At 43.2% G+C, this 18,712-nt stretch overlaps 1 protein-coding gene across 1 annotated transcript in view; it reads right to left on the bottom strand.

Moving 5' to 3' along the window:
* The window catches only part of CFAP47 (cilia and flagella associated protein 47), a 2,697,962-nt gene that overhangs the window by 1,589,971 nt on the left and 1,089,279 nt on the right, over window positions 1–18,712 (bottom strand). The window contains exon 42 of the mRNA XM_085622577.1: window positions 9,950–10,095. Within this exon, the coding sequence (XP_085478703.1) occupies window positions 9,950–10,095 (146 nt within the window). The remainder of the gene's footprint in view (window positions 1–9,949; window positions 10,096–18,712) is intronic.

Below are 18,712 nucleotides of genomic sequence, written 5' to 3'. Positions count from 1 at the left end.
ATCCAAACGCAACCCACCATTACAACTGCAAAATGCAGTTATAAGTATCAATCAGGCAAGCGCATAGAACTCAGAGTATCGAACTGTCCAAACATCGGAACAATTTTTTCTGCCACTCGCTAGCGCTACCTCCTCAGACTGCCAATTAACCGAAGAATGCAAAGTTCAAATAACAGACGACTCTCACCCTCTAGGGACTAGCCAACCGCAATTTCCTAACAGTCAATCGCAACGTTTGACAGCTCAAGCATGCGAAGCACGATCAAACGGAAATGACTTAACTTTACGGCAAAGACAAGCGCAAATCAATAGTGACTGGCTTCGAAAGGAATCAACAATCTCGGAGAAAGAGGAATGCGAAAGAGACGTAAAATCCTCACCGAGGTCTAATCTGGCGACCGCCTATAACTCGGACTGTGATATGTCCTTTCTAGCCTCCCAAGAATGGGAGGACTTAGTAGCCTCATATAACAACAAGCCCCAAAATAACAAAACCAGCACAAAGGCAAAAACCAGCGATAAATGTAAACAGACCAAAGAAGTCCTCTGGAAAACTATTCTTAGTACCATGCAATATTCAACAGAAGCATTAAAATACCAGTCGCATAAAATGGACCTACAATTGTCAGTACTTCAAACCCTGGCAGAATTTACATCTGCTATTGACACAAAGTTGGCCGACCTAAACGGGTTAATTAGAAGAGGACAGGAAGCAGTTCTCAATGACAAACTCCTCCGGCAAGACTGTACCTGTGCCCCAATTATAGACAAACTTTCCATGTTACCGTCACTTCTTAGTGACATATTGTCTATAGCTGTTGTCACATGCCAAACAAGAGAAAGTCTAGCTTCCCCAATAAAGGAGACAACAAAAACAGCAGCACAACACCTGGAGAATCAACCCCTAAACGAGAGTTTACCTCCGATTAAGAAGAATGGAATAGGTGAGTGCAGGGCGTTGCAATCCCCTGAAGTCTCCCCCTTAGGGAAAGCTCCAATAAACCAATTGTCACCAAGCAAGGAAAATACAGGAAAAAACACTGGTCGCAGAAATAAAAGGAAGGGGAGAAAAAAGAAAAACACGGCCCATGCTCAACCTTTGCTTACCTGGCTGTCACAAGATCATGCAGTAACGAAATCAAAAATAACAAACAACCGAAATTCACCCATGTTGCACCCGGTTGAAATTACCACAAGAAACTCCACTTCAATTGGAAAAACGACGCAAATTGACTTGAAAACTAGTTTTAAAACAAACCACCCAGGGGCAAGTACAACAGATAGCGATAAGATCAACGTATGCTCCATTTTGGATACATCTTTAATGCCTATAACCCAGGAGTCTCATGAAAATAAGGAATCTTCAACCACGCAAAAAAAGGCCGAAATATCAAACAAGGTAAATGAGAACTCACAAGTTCAAGAGTCGGCGGTAAGAATACAAAGTTATGAATCATCAAAAATCCAAAATTTGTCTCCTCCTAGAGGCCTAGAAGATAAAGGTTGGCACCCCCAAATTAAATCTTTAAAAGAAAATGAAAAAAGTAGCCCGGGTAACCTTGCACAAGACAGTTTTAGTGCACCCCAGGCCAGAAGCGTGGCCTCCCCAAGCAGACATCAAATTGACGATCACACTGAAGTAGAGGCCTCCGATACGATTATTTTTGTCCCCAGATACAAGTCGCAAGGTCGGATAGATACTCTAAACAGGGGGAATATACTACGCCTCTTACAAGCCATTCCATCCTTAACAACGATTCACAGCTCCGACCTATTGTTTGTTGAATTTTTACCAAATTACAACTTAACGCACTCGGAAGCTTCCAAAACAACTTGTAAAACATCGGAGATAGCATCTAGAATCAGTAAAGAAATAACAATATTTCAAAACTGGGGGATAGCACTAACAACAGTGCCCAAACCACAATCCCAACTCCATTTTTAACTTCAGACAGCCCACTACGCACAACAACGTCAATCTTAAGGGGCGCAAGAAGTTGTACTCCAATAGTCAACCAGCTCACCTCAAAGGATTCTTCGGCCATGAATGGAAGGCAAGGTTTACAACGGACCATTTTGCTAACAAATTCAAACTGACAAAAGACATCGTCTACATTGTTCCCTTATAAGGGCCTTCATGAAATTAAAATAAGTACCTGGAACATCAATGGTCTAAATTCCAAGCAATGCGACCCGGAATTTCTGAACTACCTCAAAATGTTCGATATCATTTTACTCCAGGAGACCTGGGAGGATACACCCTTTGACCTCCCCGGATATATCTCATGTTTCAAACCTGCAATAAAAAACACCAGATTTGGACGCCGCTCGGGTGGCCTACTCCTCTTCTCTTCTATATTGAAATTCGGCGAGACGCACCCGTTAACAATGCAAATCACTTCTCCAAGTTGTATACAAGCCTCAGTAATCAAAATGTTCCTTGACCAGAAAATTCAAAAGGTAATACTGATAAACGTTTACCTCCATCCGAAAAACAAAGCACAATCATCAAAGGAAGTGGTTAAAGAAATATCAAGAATAATGGAAGAGGAAAATACTGATAAAGTCATCCTGTCAGGAGATTTTAACATGCACCTCTTAGGTACAACACAGGAAGACGACCTCTGCCTTGATCTGACTGGCATTTGGGGAGTCCCTAACCAAGGCCTCCCATCGGCAAACAAATCTACAAAGAGCTCAATACTCTTTCTGTCAGAACTCGAACATCTAAATTTGAGGGCAGTTAACGGCCGTTTCAAAGAAGACAACCCTCCAGCACCAACGTATCATTCGTCTAAAGCATCAACGACAATTGATTTCACCTTCACCACACTAACTATGTTCAACAAAATTGTATCATTTCGAATAGGTAATAGTACTCTCAGCGATCATATGCCACAAGAGATGGTACTTCATTCTACAGCAATATTACATCAGGAGTCTGAAACATCAATTGTCTCAGTGGGAACAATAAACCTTCACCGCATTAGGTGCAATCCAACAAATATAGAATACGTAACAGTACAGGCTAAAGATGCGCTGAAGGATGCACAAGACAACTTAGTCCACCCATTGGAAATATGGGAGACCTTCATCTTCTCTCTCGGAAAAAGATTTCCTGTAAATAAAAGTTCAAAAACGCATATAAATGTTCCTCCAAACTGGAAAAGCATTAGTCCAAACTCGAAAAAACTGAAAACAACAATAAACTACACACTAAGACAATTACGGAGACGACCTGGTAACCAAAACCTGCGACAGTCGTTACGAGAAACTAAAGCCCTCCTAAAAAAGAGAAGATGGCTAAGAAGTACAATAAAGAACAATGATTTTTGGGCCAAATTGATTTATGACGCCAAACAAAAAAATAGCGCTAAATTTTGGCAATCAATAAATAAACTGCAACAACCGCAGCATTGCGGAATTAATTCCAATATTTCCGAAGAGGCCTGGGCAAACTTTCTTTTTAATCATTTCAATAATAATGATGAATTAATAAGCCACCCTAAACTCCAAGCTCCTGGGAGCGGCATCAAGATTAAAATTCAATCAGCCCTCCTCAGCCAGTACCCATCTGATAACCATAAAGGAATAGTGCCAGACCAAAAGAAAGAGCATTCCACAGATCTCATAGCAGAACTGCCCACAAATGGAGAGAATACGACCCAAATTACCAAATTGATAAAGAATCAAATAGCAAAGGGCCGACTATCAGGAGCCCCGGGCCCTAACGGCATTCCACCAATACTGTTTAAAGTGATCCGGACTTCTGGAGCAAGGCACTGGAACCCATCTTCCAATATGCAGCTATAAATTTCACAATTCTAGACTCATGGAAAGGCTCAATTATAAGCCCAATTTACAAGCAAGGGGCAAGGGCAGAACCAAAAAATTATCGTTTAATTACCCTGATTGATACAGAGGCTAAATACTTTGCAGGACTCCTCTTAAAAGAAATATCTACCTGGGCTGAAGAAAACAAGGTAATTCCCCTGACCCAAACTGGCTTTCGGAAAAGGCAAGGAACCATAACCAACATAATGGCACTGACCCTGCTCATGGATGCTGCTAAACAGGGAAAATACCCACTTTTTCTATGTTTTATAGACTTTACAGCAGCTTTCGACCATGTCGACCGTGCCAAACTATGGCAAAAACTTGACAGTTGGGGAATTCCTTCCAATCTACTTTCCCAATTAAGGAACCTGCATACTAACACATGGGTTAGGATAAAGCTTACAAACGGTGGTAAAATATCGAGAAAAATTCCCACCTCAAAAGGACTCAAACAAGGATGCGTTTTAGCGCCCATGCTATTCAACCTATTTCTTGCAGACCTACCAGAGATACTGAGCAGCAGCGCAGGCCACGCACCAAAACTAGGGAACGTCCCCTTATCTTGCCTGTTATATGCGGACGACCTCGTTTTGATAAGCAGAACTCCAGTTGGCCTACAACATCTACTGAATGCCACTTTAAAATTCTCGCAAGAAAACGCACTATAAATAAATTATAACAAAACAAAAACCATGGCGGTTAACTACCATAAGAGAAAACACCATAGCTGGTTTCTAGAAGGACATCGCCTGGATCAAGGTGCTAGTTACAAATACTTAGGGGTCATATTGGATCAAAATAACTCAGCAAAGCCACAACTAGAAGCTGTGCGGAGAAACGGGGTAACAACATACTTAACAATCAAACCCCTAAAGAAGCTCTTACCGGACCTATCATTTGATCCCATGCTTAAAATCATGCAAGCAAAATTCCAGCCAACCATATACTATGGGAGTGAAGCGCTGAAGGGAAAAGACGCCGCAGCTCTCGATAATATAATATCTAAGGCATACCGCGCAATTTTCCATCTCCCTAGAACGGCCTCCCCCGCTCAAATTCGACTAGAATTCGGACTTCAAAAACAGTTCTTAGAACGCATGGGAGCTTATGTGAAATGCTTGCACAAAATTAAATACGATGTCAAGGGAACCCTGAACAAGCTACTCTGGACAGAACTCTCCCTCCCATGAAATACTCCGGCAAACGCATACCTTCAGCAAGCGATAAAACAACTGGGGTTAACAGAATTGTGGGAAGTCCAGGGTAACCATCAAATTTTTTAAAAAAACAGTCACAAAGGTAACTCGTACCCTATCTGCACTAGAGGATAAAAATACTCTAGCTAAAAGATCGCATGGCTGGATGGTCTTACACACTTATAACAAATTAACACCTCAGCCCTACCTGAAAGTGGGCTTAAAAACTATTATAAAGGAAAAATTCCTCAGACTAAGACTGGGGGCAGGCCCTTTCAACCAATTCTTGCCTCCCTGGGAGAGAAAGGATGAAAACGACAAATGTCGGCTATGTAGTAGCGGTACAGAAGATGCAATCTATATTATATGCATTTGCAAAAAGTTAAAAGATATCAGGAGTATACTACTAAAACCCGCCTTCAAACAATATGGTGTCAGATCATGTAGACAAGCATTAATGTTGTGCTTTAACCCCGACCGGGTTCAGCTAAACTGTAGGTTAATTAAATTTCTTGACATTACCGCAAAGAGACTAAAAAACCCGGATTGAGTCGCTGAAGGACTAAGTTTTATATGAAATCCAGACTAAAACACCCTCTTCTACAGTTACAATAACAACAACAGCTAACTTTCGAAAAATTGTGTGAATAATCTTATTGATCGTGAAAAAAAAGTTTTAATTGTATATAGTGATTTTATTATGGAATGAGTGGAATTTAATTTTTGTATATGCAAAGGTTTTAATTAATCATGCATAATAATAAATAAACCTAATCTAACCTAACCTATCTCTTCTAAATTTGAGATACTGATGATTAAAGGATTTTACGGGGGTGAAAAGCAGGGACTTTAATTTCGAAGCTTTACAGTAATGTTCTGCCTTCTCCACACAATTTAGTCACTATAAAAAATTCAAATAAAGTAATCGCCCCTCGAAGTCAATAGAGAATTCAATTGTCTTCTGTCTCATATTGCAACATAGTACACTTTCAGTAACCATAGAGTAGGAAGGAAACTACATCTATTGTTTCAATGATTGTTTGCATGGAATCTTAAATGTCATCCTGCAAAAGGTCAGAGAAATACATTCTCAATGATTCATACAACCCGGAGAATGCCAGCATAGCCATAATCCATACAGCAAAGGAGCATCTCAAAAGATGACATGTAACCTGAGTTGCTTTCAAAGCCTGGGTACCTGATCCAAAACCTTGTGACAAAGAGCATTACGGCATTTGAAACCCCTGTCTTAAGGAACAGAAAGGACTGTGTTCCGGGTAAGTGAGAGGCTGAGACCTGGATCATCAAATTGCGGGACTGCATTGGGAGTTCAGAAGACCTGGTCTGAAAGTGCTGGTCTGCTGCTGGAACAGTTTAAGGCTTCTTCCATACTTCACGAACATCTTCACTAAGCAACTTATTATAGGGTATGATGGAGTCAGAGGCTTATCATTCAACATCTACATGCACAGGGTAGATTTTGGCTAGTTTCAGCATAGTGGGATGACAGTGTTTCAGCTCCCTTTTTAATGTCAAAGTAACAATGGTCAAGCTCGGCTGAAGCTGACCGGTTAGGGACCTGGAATTTAATTTCTAGTAAGTTATCAAACCCACTGATATTGTGAAAGTCAGTTGACAGGTCTGTATATAAGGTGGTCCCTAGAAGCAGGTTACTCACTTTGCTATTGTCATCTGGAAAAATGGGCACTGGGCCGACTAAGACATCTGAACTGGAGCCAAAAATATTGATGAAACAAGAAAGTAGTTTCAGACATAGAGATGGTTGGAATTTGAGGGATTTCCTTCTCCTCTAGATGTCTCGACTTTGGCTGAGCCCTCAAAGAATGTAAAATAAGTCTCGAAATCACCTTTGGTTGCATAAAGATTTATCTTGGTAACATCACCATAGGCATCACCTGTGGCTTTGAGAAAGCTTTGTGTTTTGAGGACCTGCAAAGCGGATTAGGACCAGCCAGGGCCAAAGTCAAAGGGCCCGATTCACAGAACTAACTTAAGACAAAATCTTAAACTTACTACCATTTTGGTATTCACAGAAGGCACTTACTCATTTTGGTATTCACAGAAGGCACTTACTCATTTCGGTATTCACAGAAGTTAGGAGTCCTAACTTTAGGACTCCTAAATGCCTTCTGTGAATACCGAAAGTCTTAAAATTAGGATTTTTCTCAATAGTCCTAAACTTAGGACTACTAAATTGAGAAAAATCCTAATTTTAAGACTTTCGGTATTCACAGAAGGCATTTAGGAGTCCTAAAGTTAGGAGTCCTAACTATACTACTACTAAACTGAGAAAAATCCTAATTTTAAGACTTTCGGTATTCACAGAAGGCATTTAGGAGTCCTAAAGTTAGGACTCCTAACTTCTGTGAATACCAAAATGAGTAAGTGCCTTCTGTGAATACCAAAATGGTAGTAAGTTTAGGATTTTGTCTTAAGTTAGTTCTGTGAATCGGGCCCTTTGTCACTGCCACCAGAGTGGCGTCAATCAGCGCAAATGAGGCGGCGGGACAGTGGAGGATCCAAAGATGCACAAGAACCTCAAAACCTGTCAGCACATCTTCTTGAAAAGATTGAATCTGATGGGTGGCGGCTGAAGCTGAAAGAAAGCTTAACTGTTTGAAAAGTTCAACTGTCAGCACAGGATCAGAAAAGGACACAGACCACTCTTGGGATCCCTTATCCTAATTCCAAACACTTGTGCTAGTGTTTTTCATGTTTATTTGGACGAGGACTAATTCTCCTTCATCGAGGTCAAAACTAGTTTACAGTGCCTCTCTCGAACACTCTTGGGGTGCATTTGAGCACACAATTCAGATGACATAGGTTCACACAACCTGCACAGGCACCTGAGGCCGATTGGGTGTAACAGACATCTGTTTGCAATATGACACAGTCCTGTAGACTTCATAGGAGATACCTTCAGAAACAATATGTTTAAATGTTGAAAACAGAGGCTGAGGAAATTCTGCTGCTCTGGGTCCATGATCTCTAGAAGCATAGGGAAAAAAAGACTTCCCAGTAGCATGATAAGTTTTATTTTAGAGCTGCTTTGTCACTTCTGGTTGTTCCTTGCTACTCTATTCCTTGTACTGAACAAAGCCACCTGCTGCCAGTGACATAACATTACTGTGAAAAATATACGGGTCTGGGAAGATAGTTCCCCTAAGGAATCTCTGGCACAGAACATCCATTAGAAGTAAAGAATACCTGGATTCGTGGGATATTGAGGATTAGACACAAAGTCAATCTGAACATGACAGTTACCATTAAAAAAAGTTTCAGATAACCATAGGTAGATAAAAGAAGCAATAACTTGGAATATTGGAGACATTTAGAATAGAAGAATTCGACATGGCGAAAACTAGGAATGAAGCCTTGAACATAAACCAAGAAAGAAGGAAAGAAATGAAATTCCACGTTCTTAACCGATTTGTGAAGATAATTTCTAAATAAACTATAATTGAAATCAGACTAGAAGTTAGATAAATGTTGAAATATTTCCTTCTATATTATAAGACACTAAGGGATTGTATATTTAGACGAAAGTTCTCAGATAAATGCAGTACTTTTTTTCCTAGGACTGAGAACCAAGCAAAGATCCCAGTTTTTTCCTCCATCTCCCACACCACTCTCACGCACAGGTTGTAAGCAGGCATGGAGAACCTGTGCTTTCCATAAAGCACACCACAAGTCCACAGAGACGCTTAGGATGCAGCACACCTAACGCACACGTTCCACCGCTAATATTGTTCAGAAAAAAAAAATACTCAATTCCTAGCTCCTTTCTCATGGGTGTAGCTGGTGCGTTCATGTCTGCTACTGAAATAAGTGCCACCAGTGCTTAATTTGAACTAGTGGTTGCCAGTGGGGGCCACCAGCACTTCATTTTGGAGACCAGCACTTATTTTTCCTTATTGGACATCTCACGAGAGCAGAGATAGAGAAAAACACTAAAAGGGAGAGGAAGGAGGGAACAAAGGAGCAATAGCGGCTGATACCAGACATGGGTGGTGGTGCGGTTGAGAGGAATGTAATTTGGAAAAAGGACTTACTGTTAACAGCCGGCCACCACCTCTCCTTCGTCCTCCATCCTCTTCATCTTCCTGTCCCAGCCGGGAGGAGGAAGCACCCAGTCACACAGGCTCCCCTGAGCCAATCACAATGCTGCAATGCAGTGTTGTGATTGGTCTGAGCGCCGACTGGAACAGGGAGCCTGTGCATGTTCCTCACCAGGTTGTGTAATGTAGCCTGGTATGAACATGCAAAGTGTGCATGAACTGTTTGGTCGGCACAAGAGGGACGGTCAAACAGTTCATGCGCACATAGAGAGTGCAAAGCACTCCTCCCCTGCTCTAGCCAGCCCCACCCCTTGGCAGAGGAGTTGCCACAAGAGAAAGACGGAAAACCTGTTCCAAATGGAGGAAGCAGGATTGTGTGAGAGTGAAAGAAAGAGATAGGGAGTATCTGGTAATGTATTAAAGAGGCGTGAGGTGAACTCCAGATAACAACCCTTGGTATTCTGTGCACTGACTTTTAATAGCGCCAGAGGAGAGTTTCTTAGTTGAGCTTTGGTCACCAGCACTCATTCTTTTACAAATTAAGCACTGAGTTCCACACCGCAGTCAAAAGCAAGCTCCAGACTAGCAAGAATAATTGAAGCAAGGGAACAAATTGGTGCCCTGGTGGATTTTCACAAACAATTTCATACTTTGTAGTTTGCTGTAAATATCAGGTGTCATTATCACCCAAGTTAATGGTACTCAATGTACTGGCCTCTGAGAGATGGAAGACTGGGTTGGCCTTACTGGGATTCTAACTCATGACCCTCAGGCACAGCATATATCAAGCAGCAAGTCACTTTACATGAAACAATAAAGTGCATTAATCATTTTTACCTTTTTGTTCATCAGAATGATGGTGCAGTAGCGCCTTCTCATGTCAAATGGAAGAAAGTCAACTTTCAAGGAAGCCGGCAGTGCTGCGTCTATTTGGAGGTACTCCACCGAGCAGAAAAACTCCCTCAAATGACCCGGTTCAGCCGCTGCCAAAACATAATTTTAGTTTGTAAGATGTATTTAAGTGAACGTACATTTAAACCATATTAAATTCATAGAAAATTTCGGAAAATCAGAAACAAAACTTATTTGTATACAATAAGAGATTAGAATTTCCAAATTCAATATTATGGGCCAGATGTACGACCCGTTTTTGCATGCAAAAACCCCACAGGGCCACGTACAAATGCTATTTAACGAGTCGCAATTTATTTGCGACTAGCTAAATAGCGTTTGCGACTCGCAATGAGGAAGGAGCATTTCAAGGGCGTCCCTTCCTAATTGCAACTCTGAGCCCTATGTATGACGCAAAACAGTTACAATTTACCCCCTACTTCAAGTAAGTGGTAATGCAGTCGCAAATGGGACCCTTTGCAAATGCATGCAAATATATTTTTTAAGTGCAGGCAGAGGTCGCAGGGACCACTGCCTGCCCTTCAAAAATTAAACGAAAACGTTTCATTTTTTAAAAAATGCATCCCGTTTTCCTTTAAGGAAAATGGGCTGCTTTTTTTTTTTTAAAAAAGCTGATTTTTTTAAAAGCAGTTCCAGACATGGTGGTCTGCTGAGCCCAGCAGGCCACCATTCCTGGGAGGACCAGCCATTCTCAATGGGGTCGCAAAATGCGAGTGCCTCATGAATATGATGAGCCTTTGATTTTGCTACCCCATTGGGAATCGCTAACAGTGCCTCTAACACTATTTTACATGTAGAATTGCGACTCGCAAATTGGTTCCCTGGTAGCAACTCGCAATTTGCGAGTCCCAATTCCAAATGGTCGTACATCTGGCCCTATATGCCAAAAAGTACTCGCAACAGTACAGGAAAATAATGCAGGCCACAGAGAAGGACCTGGCAATATAGAGGCAGGTGATCACAGGCTGAGTGCCATTATAAAGCCACGGAAATATGAGGTGACAACCATAGCTAGGGGTATTTTATTTCTTATAATACAGCTCCAATCTCTCTGTTGTTCCGAGATGCCCTGTGCCATGTTTGAAATCTTCAGCCAGTCCTCGCTTATATTTTAAAGCCAAGAGCACTAGGCTTGCTTGGATTTTTATGCCCAGATTTACAATTTAAATATTTAAAGTAGGTCCGGTTGAAAGTTCCTTCATGTTGGTGTAATTCTCGCATAATTTCTTGTTACTCTTTTTATGTGAAATTCCCAAAATAATGCTATTACTCCACATTGCAAATTCCGCAAACAAATTAGCAGAAGTGCACTGGAACAATGCAAACGACCAGAATGCAAGTGGCTGGTCTTTGTGGCGTTTGCAGCCAAAACGAACGCGAGGATACATTTCACACTAAAAAAAGTCATTTCCCTTACTTTTGCTGTGATTTCATGTAATTAAGCAAATACAAATTATGAGAATTTCACACACCCCTGATTGAAACTACAAGCCCAAGAATGTAACATGTTGTTGGGTATTAGGTAAGGAGAGGAGGAAACGTCACCGATTAAACGCTCCATAGCTTGGCAGTTATGAAAAGGCAGTTTGATAGGCAAAAAAAAGCAATGCATTGTCACAGCATGCAGCTAGTTATTAACTTAAAAAGTAATTAACTGGATTCAAAATATAATATTTTCCATTGATCCTCTACTGTACAAAAAACTCAAGGTATCCTCCAGGAAAATCTTAAGCATAGCTATGATCAGTCGAGCCTACTCTCACAAAAAAAAAACGCAACCACTGGTGAAGCCGATAGGTGCAGCTATTTTTAAAGACACGTCACATTTGTATTTTCATGTCCTGTAGAGGATTCGAACTGTTCTGTTCTGTTCAGGTAGGCTGGTCCGGTGTCGTGGAGTGCTTTGTGTGCGTGGGTGTGGATTTTGAAGGTGATCCTCTTGTCGACGGGGAGCCAGTGTAGGTTTGTCAGGTGGGGGGTGCTGTGGCTGCGACGGGGGACGTTGACGATCAGTCGGGCGGAGGCATTTTGGATGCGGTGTAGTCGTCGAAGGTGTTTGGCTGGGATTCCGGTGTAGAGTGCGTTGCCGTAGTCCAGCCTGCTGCTGACAAGGGCCTGTGTCACCGTTCTTCTTGTTTCGGTCGGGATCCACTTGTAGATCCTGCGAAGCGTGCGGAGGGTGTTGTAGCAGGAGGAGACAGTGTTGACCTGTTTGGACATGGAGAGGGAGGAGTCGAGGATGAATCCTAGATTGCGTGCGTGGTCGGTGGGTGTCGGTGCTGTCCCTAGAGTGGTCGGCCACCAGGAGTCGTCCCGGCCGAGGGGTTGGGTCCGAGGATGAGGACCTCCATCTTGTCCGAGCTCAGTTCAGTATGGTAGGTAGTGAAAATTAGGTGAGGCTGGTAGGTTTAATAGGTTTGGTAGGTGGGTATGATAGGTGAGGTATGACCGGTAGGTAGTTATGGTAGGTTAGCTATGGCAGGTATGCTAAATTAGTTAAACCACGTTAAGCCAGATAGGTGAGTATTGCAGGTAAGTAGGCATAATATGTTGGTCCTGTATGGAAATTATGATAGGCCAGTTATGGTAGGTATGGTTGGTTAGGTAAAGTACGGGAGATATTATAGACAGTTAGGTTTGGTAAGTATGGTAGATATTGCAAGTTATCGTAAATTAGGAATGATAAGTAGGTATAGTAGTGTACTTATGGAAGGAAGCTATGTATTGTAGGTTAGGGATGGAAGATACAGTAGCATCTTCCATAGCCTATGTGTTGTATTGTTTTTTTACATATGGTAAGACCTAATATTTTTGTCTGATAATTAATACATTGCTCTTAGTGACCTACAACATCGTGCCATTAAGAATGGAGGTGTTCTGCTGGCTTTAAGACCCGTCAATACAGACCAGTGTTCAAAATATGACACTACTAGGTTATCTCTAATATATACTTTTCCAGATATGCCATTAGTCACTTTCATTGCAGAAGGTCAATTTCCTCAGTTTTTGTGGCCAGAATTTGGCAAATGTTTTTCTTTTGCATTGAGCATTTCCACTTACTCTTCTATTTGAATGTAACCTAAGTCAGCAGAGATAAATAACAAATGTGTCCCATTCGGAATAGAAGGTTTAGTGGATTTGCTCAGGGTCACCCAGAAAATAGACTCACAGTATTCCCAATTGGTGAGCTTATCTGCTGATGATGCCCTCCCCCTCAAGGAAGTGTCAGACAACACAATACTCAGCAGCGGCTCTTCCGTTATTGTGGAGGAGCATCTCCCCCCCCATCCCCACCAGCCTCAAAACCTGAGAAATAAAACTATAATAAAACAGGTTTTTCATTATATGATTCTTCTCAGGGCTGAGTCTTGGGGGCGAGGCCATTGTGATGACAGTCACGGAGGGGGAGTGGTGGGCACTGCTCTCAGTGTGCATGCCAGTTTGACCGGGCATCTTAGGACGGCCACACCGACATGTGTACTGAGAGGTCTCCAACCCGAGCTGCGTTGCCGGGTTGGAGACAGCAGGCACTGGCTCCCTGTCTCTGGGAGAGCAAATCCTGGCCACTCAGGCCAATTCCAGCACTTCTCTCAGGCTGCCAGCAGCATGATGGCAGCATCTGGATTGGCCATAGGGGAGTCCAGGAGCCTGTACTGCAGTGGAGCCAGAGAGAAGCAGAAGAGCGGCGATGCGGCGGGCAGAAAGTAAGTTGTTGACACCAGCCACTACCGACAATACTTCTTTTAATTGGGGAGATACCTCATTGACCTTTGCACCTGCGTGCAACTCTCCTGCAGCAGGCTCACATCCAAGACAGTGCACTTAAATGCCTGCACGTTTTGGGGTCAATAAAAAGCATACCAAAGAGGTGGGTCATAATATATGTAGGCATGTGGAGCTTCTAATCTGCAAGCCTAAAGTGGCAAGAGCTATATAAATGCTATACTATTGTGACCAAAAGCCAATTTGCATTGCATTAATGACATTCTTCGACTAGCCACAGCACATACTGCAATTAAATCACTGATTACAACAAATTATACTGAGTGACACTGTCAAGGGTTGTTGTCAGCTCGACAAGAGAGGGACTGAATTGCACTGCTTTTTTCAAATGAAAGTCATTAACTCTGACTAACACAGTGATCCCAGTGCTTTAAATTACCTCTTAGGCAGCGTGCCTCTCCACAGATGAATGACAAAATCTACAGATAGTGAAAAACTTTCACCTGTGACTAGCCCAGTGATCCCTGTGTTTTACATCACCTCCAGAGGCATTATGCTACTCCACAGACTTATGACCACCGCCCTCCTTGAGAACCTCACCAACATAGGATTGAAGAAACTTGTCTCCACCCCCACTCACACAGCAGCACACACACTCTACCCCATCTTTGCCAGAGGAAACAACATTTGCTTCAGCCACACTGCGGAACTGCTCTGAACAGACCACCACTGCATCCACTTCTCATTCACGAAACCCACCTCTCACAAGTGAACGCTATGCCCCCACGCAGAAGCTGGAACAAAGTTTCAGAGGAACACCTCACCTCCACCCTAACCTGCACTCCACCCCCCCACCACGACAGATGCCAACACAGCAGCAAGCAACCTCCACCAATGAATCACCAACAGCGCCACCACACCTGCCCCCACCCCCCAGAACACCACGGGAAGACACAACAAGAAAGCTAACTGGTTCACCATGGACCTCTGTGAATCCAAGCATTCCTGCTGACCACTGGAGAAGAAGTGGAGAACAAGCAAAACCCCAGAAGCACACTCCGACTACAAAGCTGCTTTCACAACACATAACCAACTCATCAAATCAACAAAGAAAAACTTAATCTAAGACAGAATCTTCTCCAGTGCTCACAACTCCAATGAAGTCTTCGCCATCATACAGGAGCTTGCCAAACCCAACCGCGAAACAACTGACGCCCCTCGTTCCCAAGACCTCTGCAACAAACTCAGCTCCTCCTTTCACCTCAAGATCAAGACGCTCTACGACAACATCGACGACCATGACCACGATACTGCCTCAACCCCCACCGATGCCATCCAAAAGACCTTTCTCAGCTGGAGCCCTCTCACCACAGAAAAAACCTTAAAAACAATGAAGAGTATCTGCTTTGGATTATCTACTGACCCCTGCCCGCTTCACATCTTCCACAGGGCCACCACTGCCATCTCAACCGAGCTACGCCGAACTGTCAACTGCTCCCTCGAGACGGCACATTCCCCCACGACTGGAAACATGCCGAAGTCACCCCCCTCCTAAAAAAGCCCTCCACAGACCCAAAAGATCTCAAGAACATCAGGCCCATCTCTCTGTTCCCCTTCGCCGCCAAAGTCATCGAAAAGGCAGTCAACACCCAGCTAGCACACTTCATAGAGACCACAGCACCAAGATCGACGACATCCGCGCCCTCCTCGACCAAGGCCACACGGCAGCCCTCATCCCCCTCGACCTATCAGGAGCCTTCGATACCGCCTCCCACCGCATGCTAGCCACCAGGCGCCATGATGCTGGCATCCGAGGGATAGCATTAGACTGGATACGATCTTTCCTCTCAGGCAGAACACAGAGAATAAGGCTCCCGCCCTTCCTCTCAGAACGCACAGGGATCAGATGCAGAGTACCACAAGGATCCTCCCTCAGCCCCACACTCTTCAACGTCTACATGGTCGCCCTTGCCACCATCGTCAGAAACCACAGACTCAACATCGTCTCCTACACCGATGACACCCATCTCATCCTCTCCCTCATCAAGGAACCCGACATCACCAGGTCCAATTTGCAAGAAGGTATGAAAGCTGTTGCGACCTGGAGGAGCAACAGCTTCCTGAAACTTAACGTGAAGAAAATGAAAGTCCTCATCTTTGGCTGCACCCCCTCCATCTGGTGGCCCCCTGCCCATGGAAACCCACCCACCCCAACGGACCAGGCACGCAACCTCTGCATCATACTTGACTCCTCACTCTCCATGAATCGCCAGGTTACAGCTGTATCCTCCGCATGCTTCAACACCCTCTCCATACTTCGCAAGATGTTCAAGTGGATCCCCCCGCCCGACTCCAGCAAAACTGTCACCCACACACTCATAACCATCAGACTGGACTACGGAAATGCTCTCTGTGCCAGAGTCAACAAAAATCTCCCCCGCAAACTCCAGACCGTGCAGAATGCCGCAGCCAGACTCATCCTCGACATCTCATGACATGACCACATCAGCCAACACCACGTGACCTCCAATGGCTCCTCGTCGAAAGAAGAATAACCTTCAATATGCTCACACACGCCTACAAAACCCTGCACAACACCGGACCCCAATACCTCAACCACCAAATCTCCTTCCACACCACCAAAAGAAACCTCCGCTCAGCTGACCTCGCCTTTGCCACGGTCCCTCATTTATACAGGACCAGAGCAGGTGGAAGATCCTTCTCCTACCTAGCAGCCAAGACCTGGAACAAACTCCCCCTTCTCCTTCGATGACGCCCGGCACTGCACCAATTCACAAAGGAACTCAAGTCCTGGCTCTTCGGATGACCCCAATGGAGCTGCCCACACCCCCCTCCTTCAGCGCCTGGAGACCCTCACAGGTAAGTAGTGCGCTCTACAAAACCCTAATTGATTGATGACAAATCTACAGAAGGTGAAAGCAAAAAGCCCTTGTGGGAGGATAAACTCAGAAAGAGAGGAAAGCCACCAATAAGAGGAAAGCAACTGGGATGAACATTAAAAAGCCTTCAAATCTTGAGCAAGCATTGACTAACTGGAGTATTGTATACAATGCTGTCTGCGACAGACTGATGGAGCTGTCTGGGGTGGAACTACAAAAACGAACCCTTTGCTGAACACATTTCATTAGGAGAGTTAAGCAGTATTCTCGAAGAGTGTTATGAAATCAAGACAGAATATCAAGTTAATGTTGAAGGTGCTGAACTTCAAAGACAAAGGAAGAGTATTTTTTGTCTAATTAAAAAAGCCTGTGTGCATGTGGCTGTATTTTGACAACAAAAACAGCTGTAAATCTAACAAGTTATAATGATAGCAAACCAAAAGAATTAATTTGCAAGCAAGATTAGTGAACAGCAATTTCCTTTATTTTATGATAGGCTAATGCCCAAAGAGCAATCAGTAAAACCATAAATCAGCAATTAAAATGTTAGTGTGCCAGTAAAGTAGGTATATAAAAGAACACAAAAGGGGTCTAAATTTCAAGCTAAGATTCATGTTGCATCTGCAGTTTAAACAAAAGGATTACTTGATCCCACCACCAAATTCTAACAGGGAACCATCCACAAAATGCCATGGCCATGGAGGTCAACGCATTCAAGCAGCGGCAAACCATGAAAAATACATGATACCCAATGGTTGATCCAAATCTCAAACTCTCTTCATACTTCTTTTTGGAGTGCTGTTCTTGTGGAGATCACTCAGAAGAAGCGATGTTAGCTGCAGCTGTTAATACTTAACATTGCCACAACACAGAACTTAAAGAGCCGAATCCTCTAACATACATACAATTTTACTCCCACATCATCAGTCACTTTTACATCTACATGAAATAGGAACAAAAGTATTTCAAATATTCAAACTGAATCGTAAAATAACAGAGTAAAGCTGTGCAAGTCTTTGTTAGAGATTGATGTCCCTGTTGAAAGTCACACTTTAATATGATCTTGACGAATATAGCACGTTACTACGCGTCCTATTACCACGCATTAGGTTACAACGCAGTCGTTACAACGACCGTGTTGTTACCACGCGTGGCTTTACATCGCAAGTTGTTTCTACGACTTGCGCTAGGTGGCGCGCTGGATTTAGGAATAGTATAAATTACTATTCCTACTCCAGTTAGCGCAACAGCAAGGAATGTGTTGGACTTAAAATCCAACACATTCCCTGGTGTTGCACGCCACCTAGCGCAAGTCGTAGAAACAAGTTGCAATTTAAAGCCACGCGTGGTAACAATATGGTCGTTGTAACGACCACATTGTTACGTACCTGTGTGGTAACAGCAGAGTTGTAAACGCTGTTTCCCAATTTGGACATACGAGAAGGACATTTTACATCGGCAGATGGCATCACACCCACACTGTTTGTATTTTTTATAAACATTTTTATTAGGGTTTTTGAAGTGGAACAGAAAAGACAAAAAAGAGGGATACTAATTGTGCACGTGAAATAGAAATGCAACTGCATACAATGCAAGGAATAGAACACCCATATCATAAAGCTTACAACCATACGTCGATAACTACAGCATAATTATAAGATGTGAGTCTGGATCCACAGAGCTTTAGTGCAACAGTTGTTATACCGTTGCAAATCTCAGATATGTTTTCACTTAATAATGTGCAAATTAAACGAAACGAGAGAAGACCTAAGAGTCTCCTACCAGTGAATTCCAGAAGTGACGACTGTTGTGGTAAAATACAGGGCGTAGTGTCTAAGACGGTTATTGCTGTCATACCTTTTGAGTATCCGGCTGAGTGGGTGAGGAAGGGCTGGGGAAACAGTCCTCAGGTGTATCAGAAATCCTGTGTGAATAGAGGGATTCTTGTCTGTTAGAGGAAGGATACGTCCCCGGTGTACAGCACTCATCGTGATGAACACTAGGCTCATCGGGGAAGGGGGGTTCTACTACTAATGCTACATGTATTTCATTATTATGTTCTAGC

Source organism: Triturus cristatus, chromosome 8 (assembly GCF_964204655.1).
Source record: "Triturus cristatus chromosome 8, aTriCri1.1, whole genome shotgun sequence".
Taxonomy (NCBI): Eukaryota; Metazoa; Chordata; class Amphibia; order Caudata; family Salamandridae; genus Triturus; species Triturus cristatus.
The sequence above is the reverse complement of the archived record's forward strand: the minus strand, read 5'-3'. Positions and strand labels throughout refer to the sequence as shown.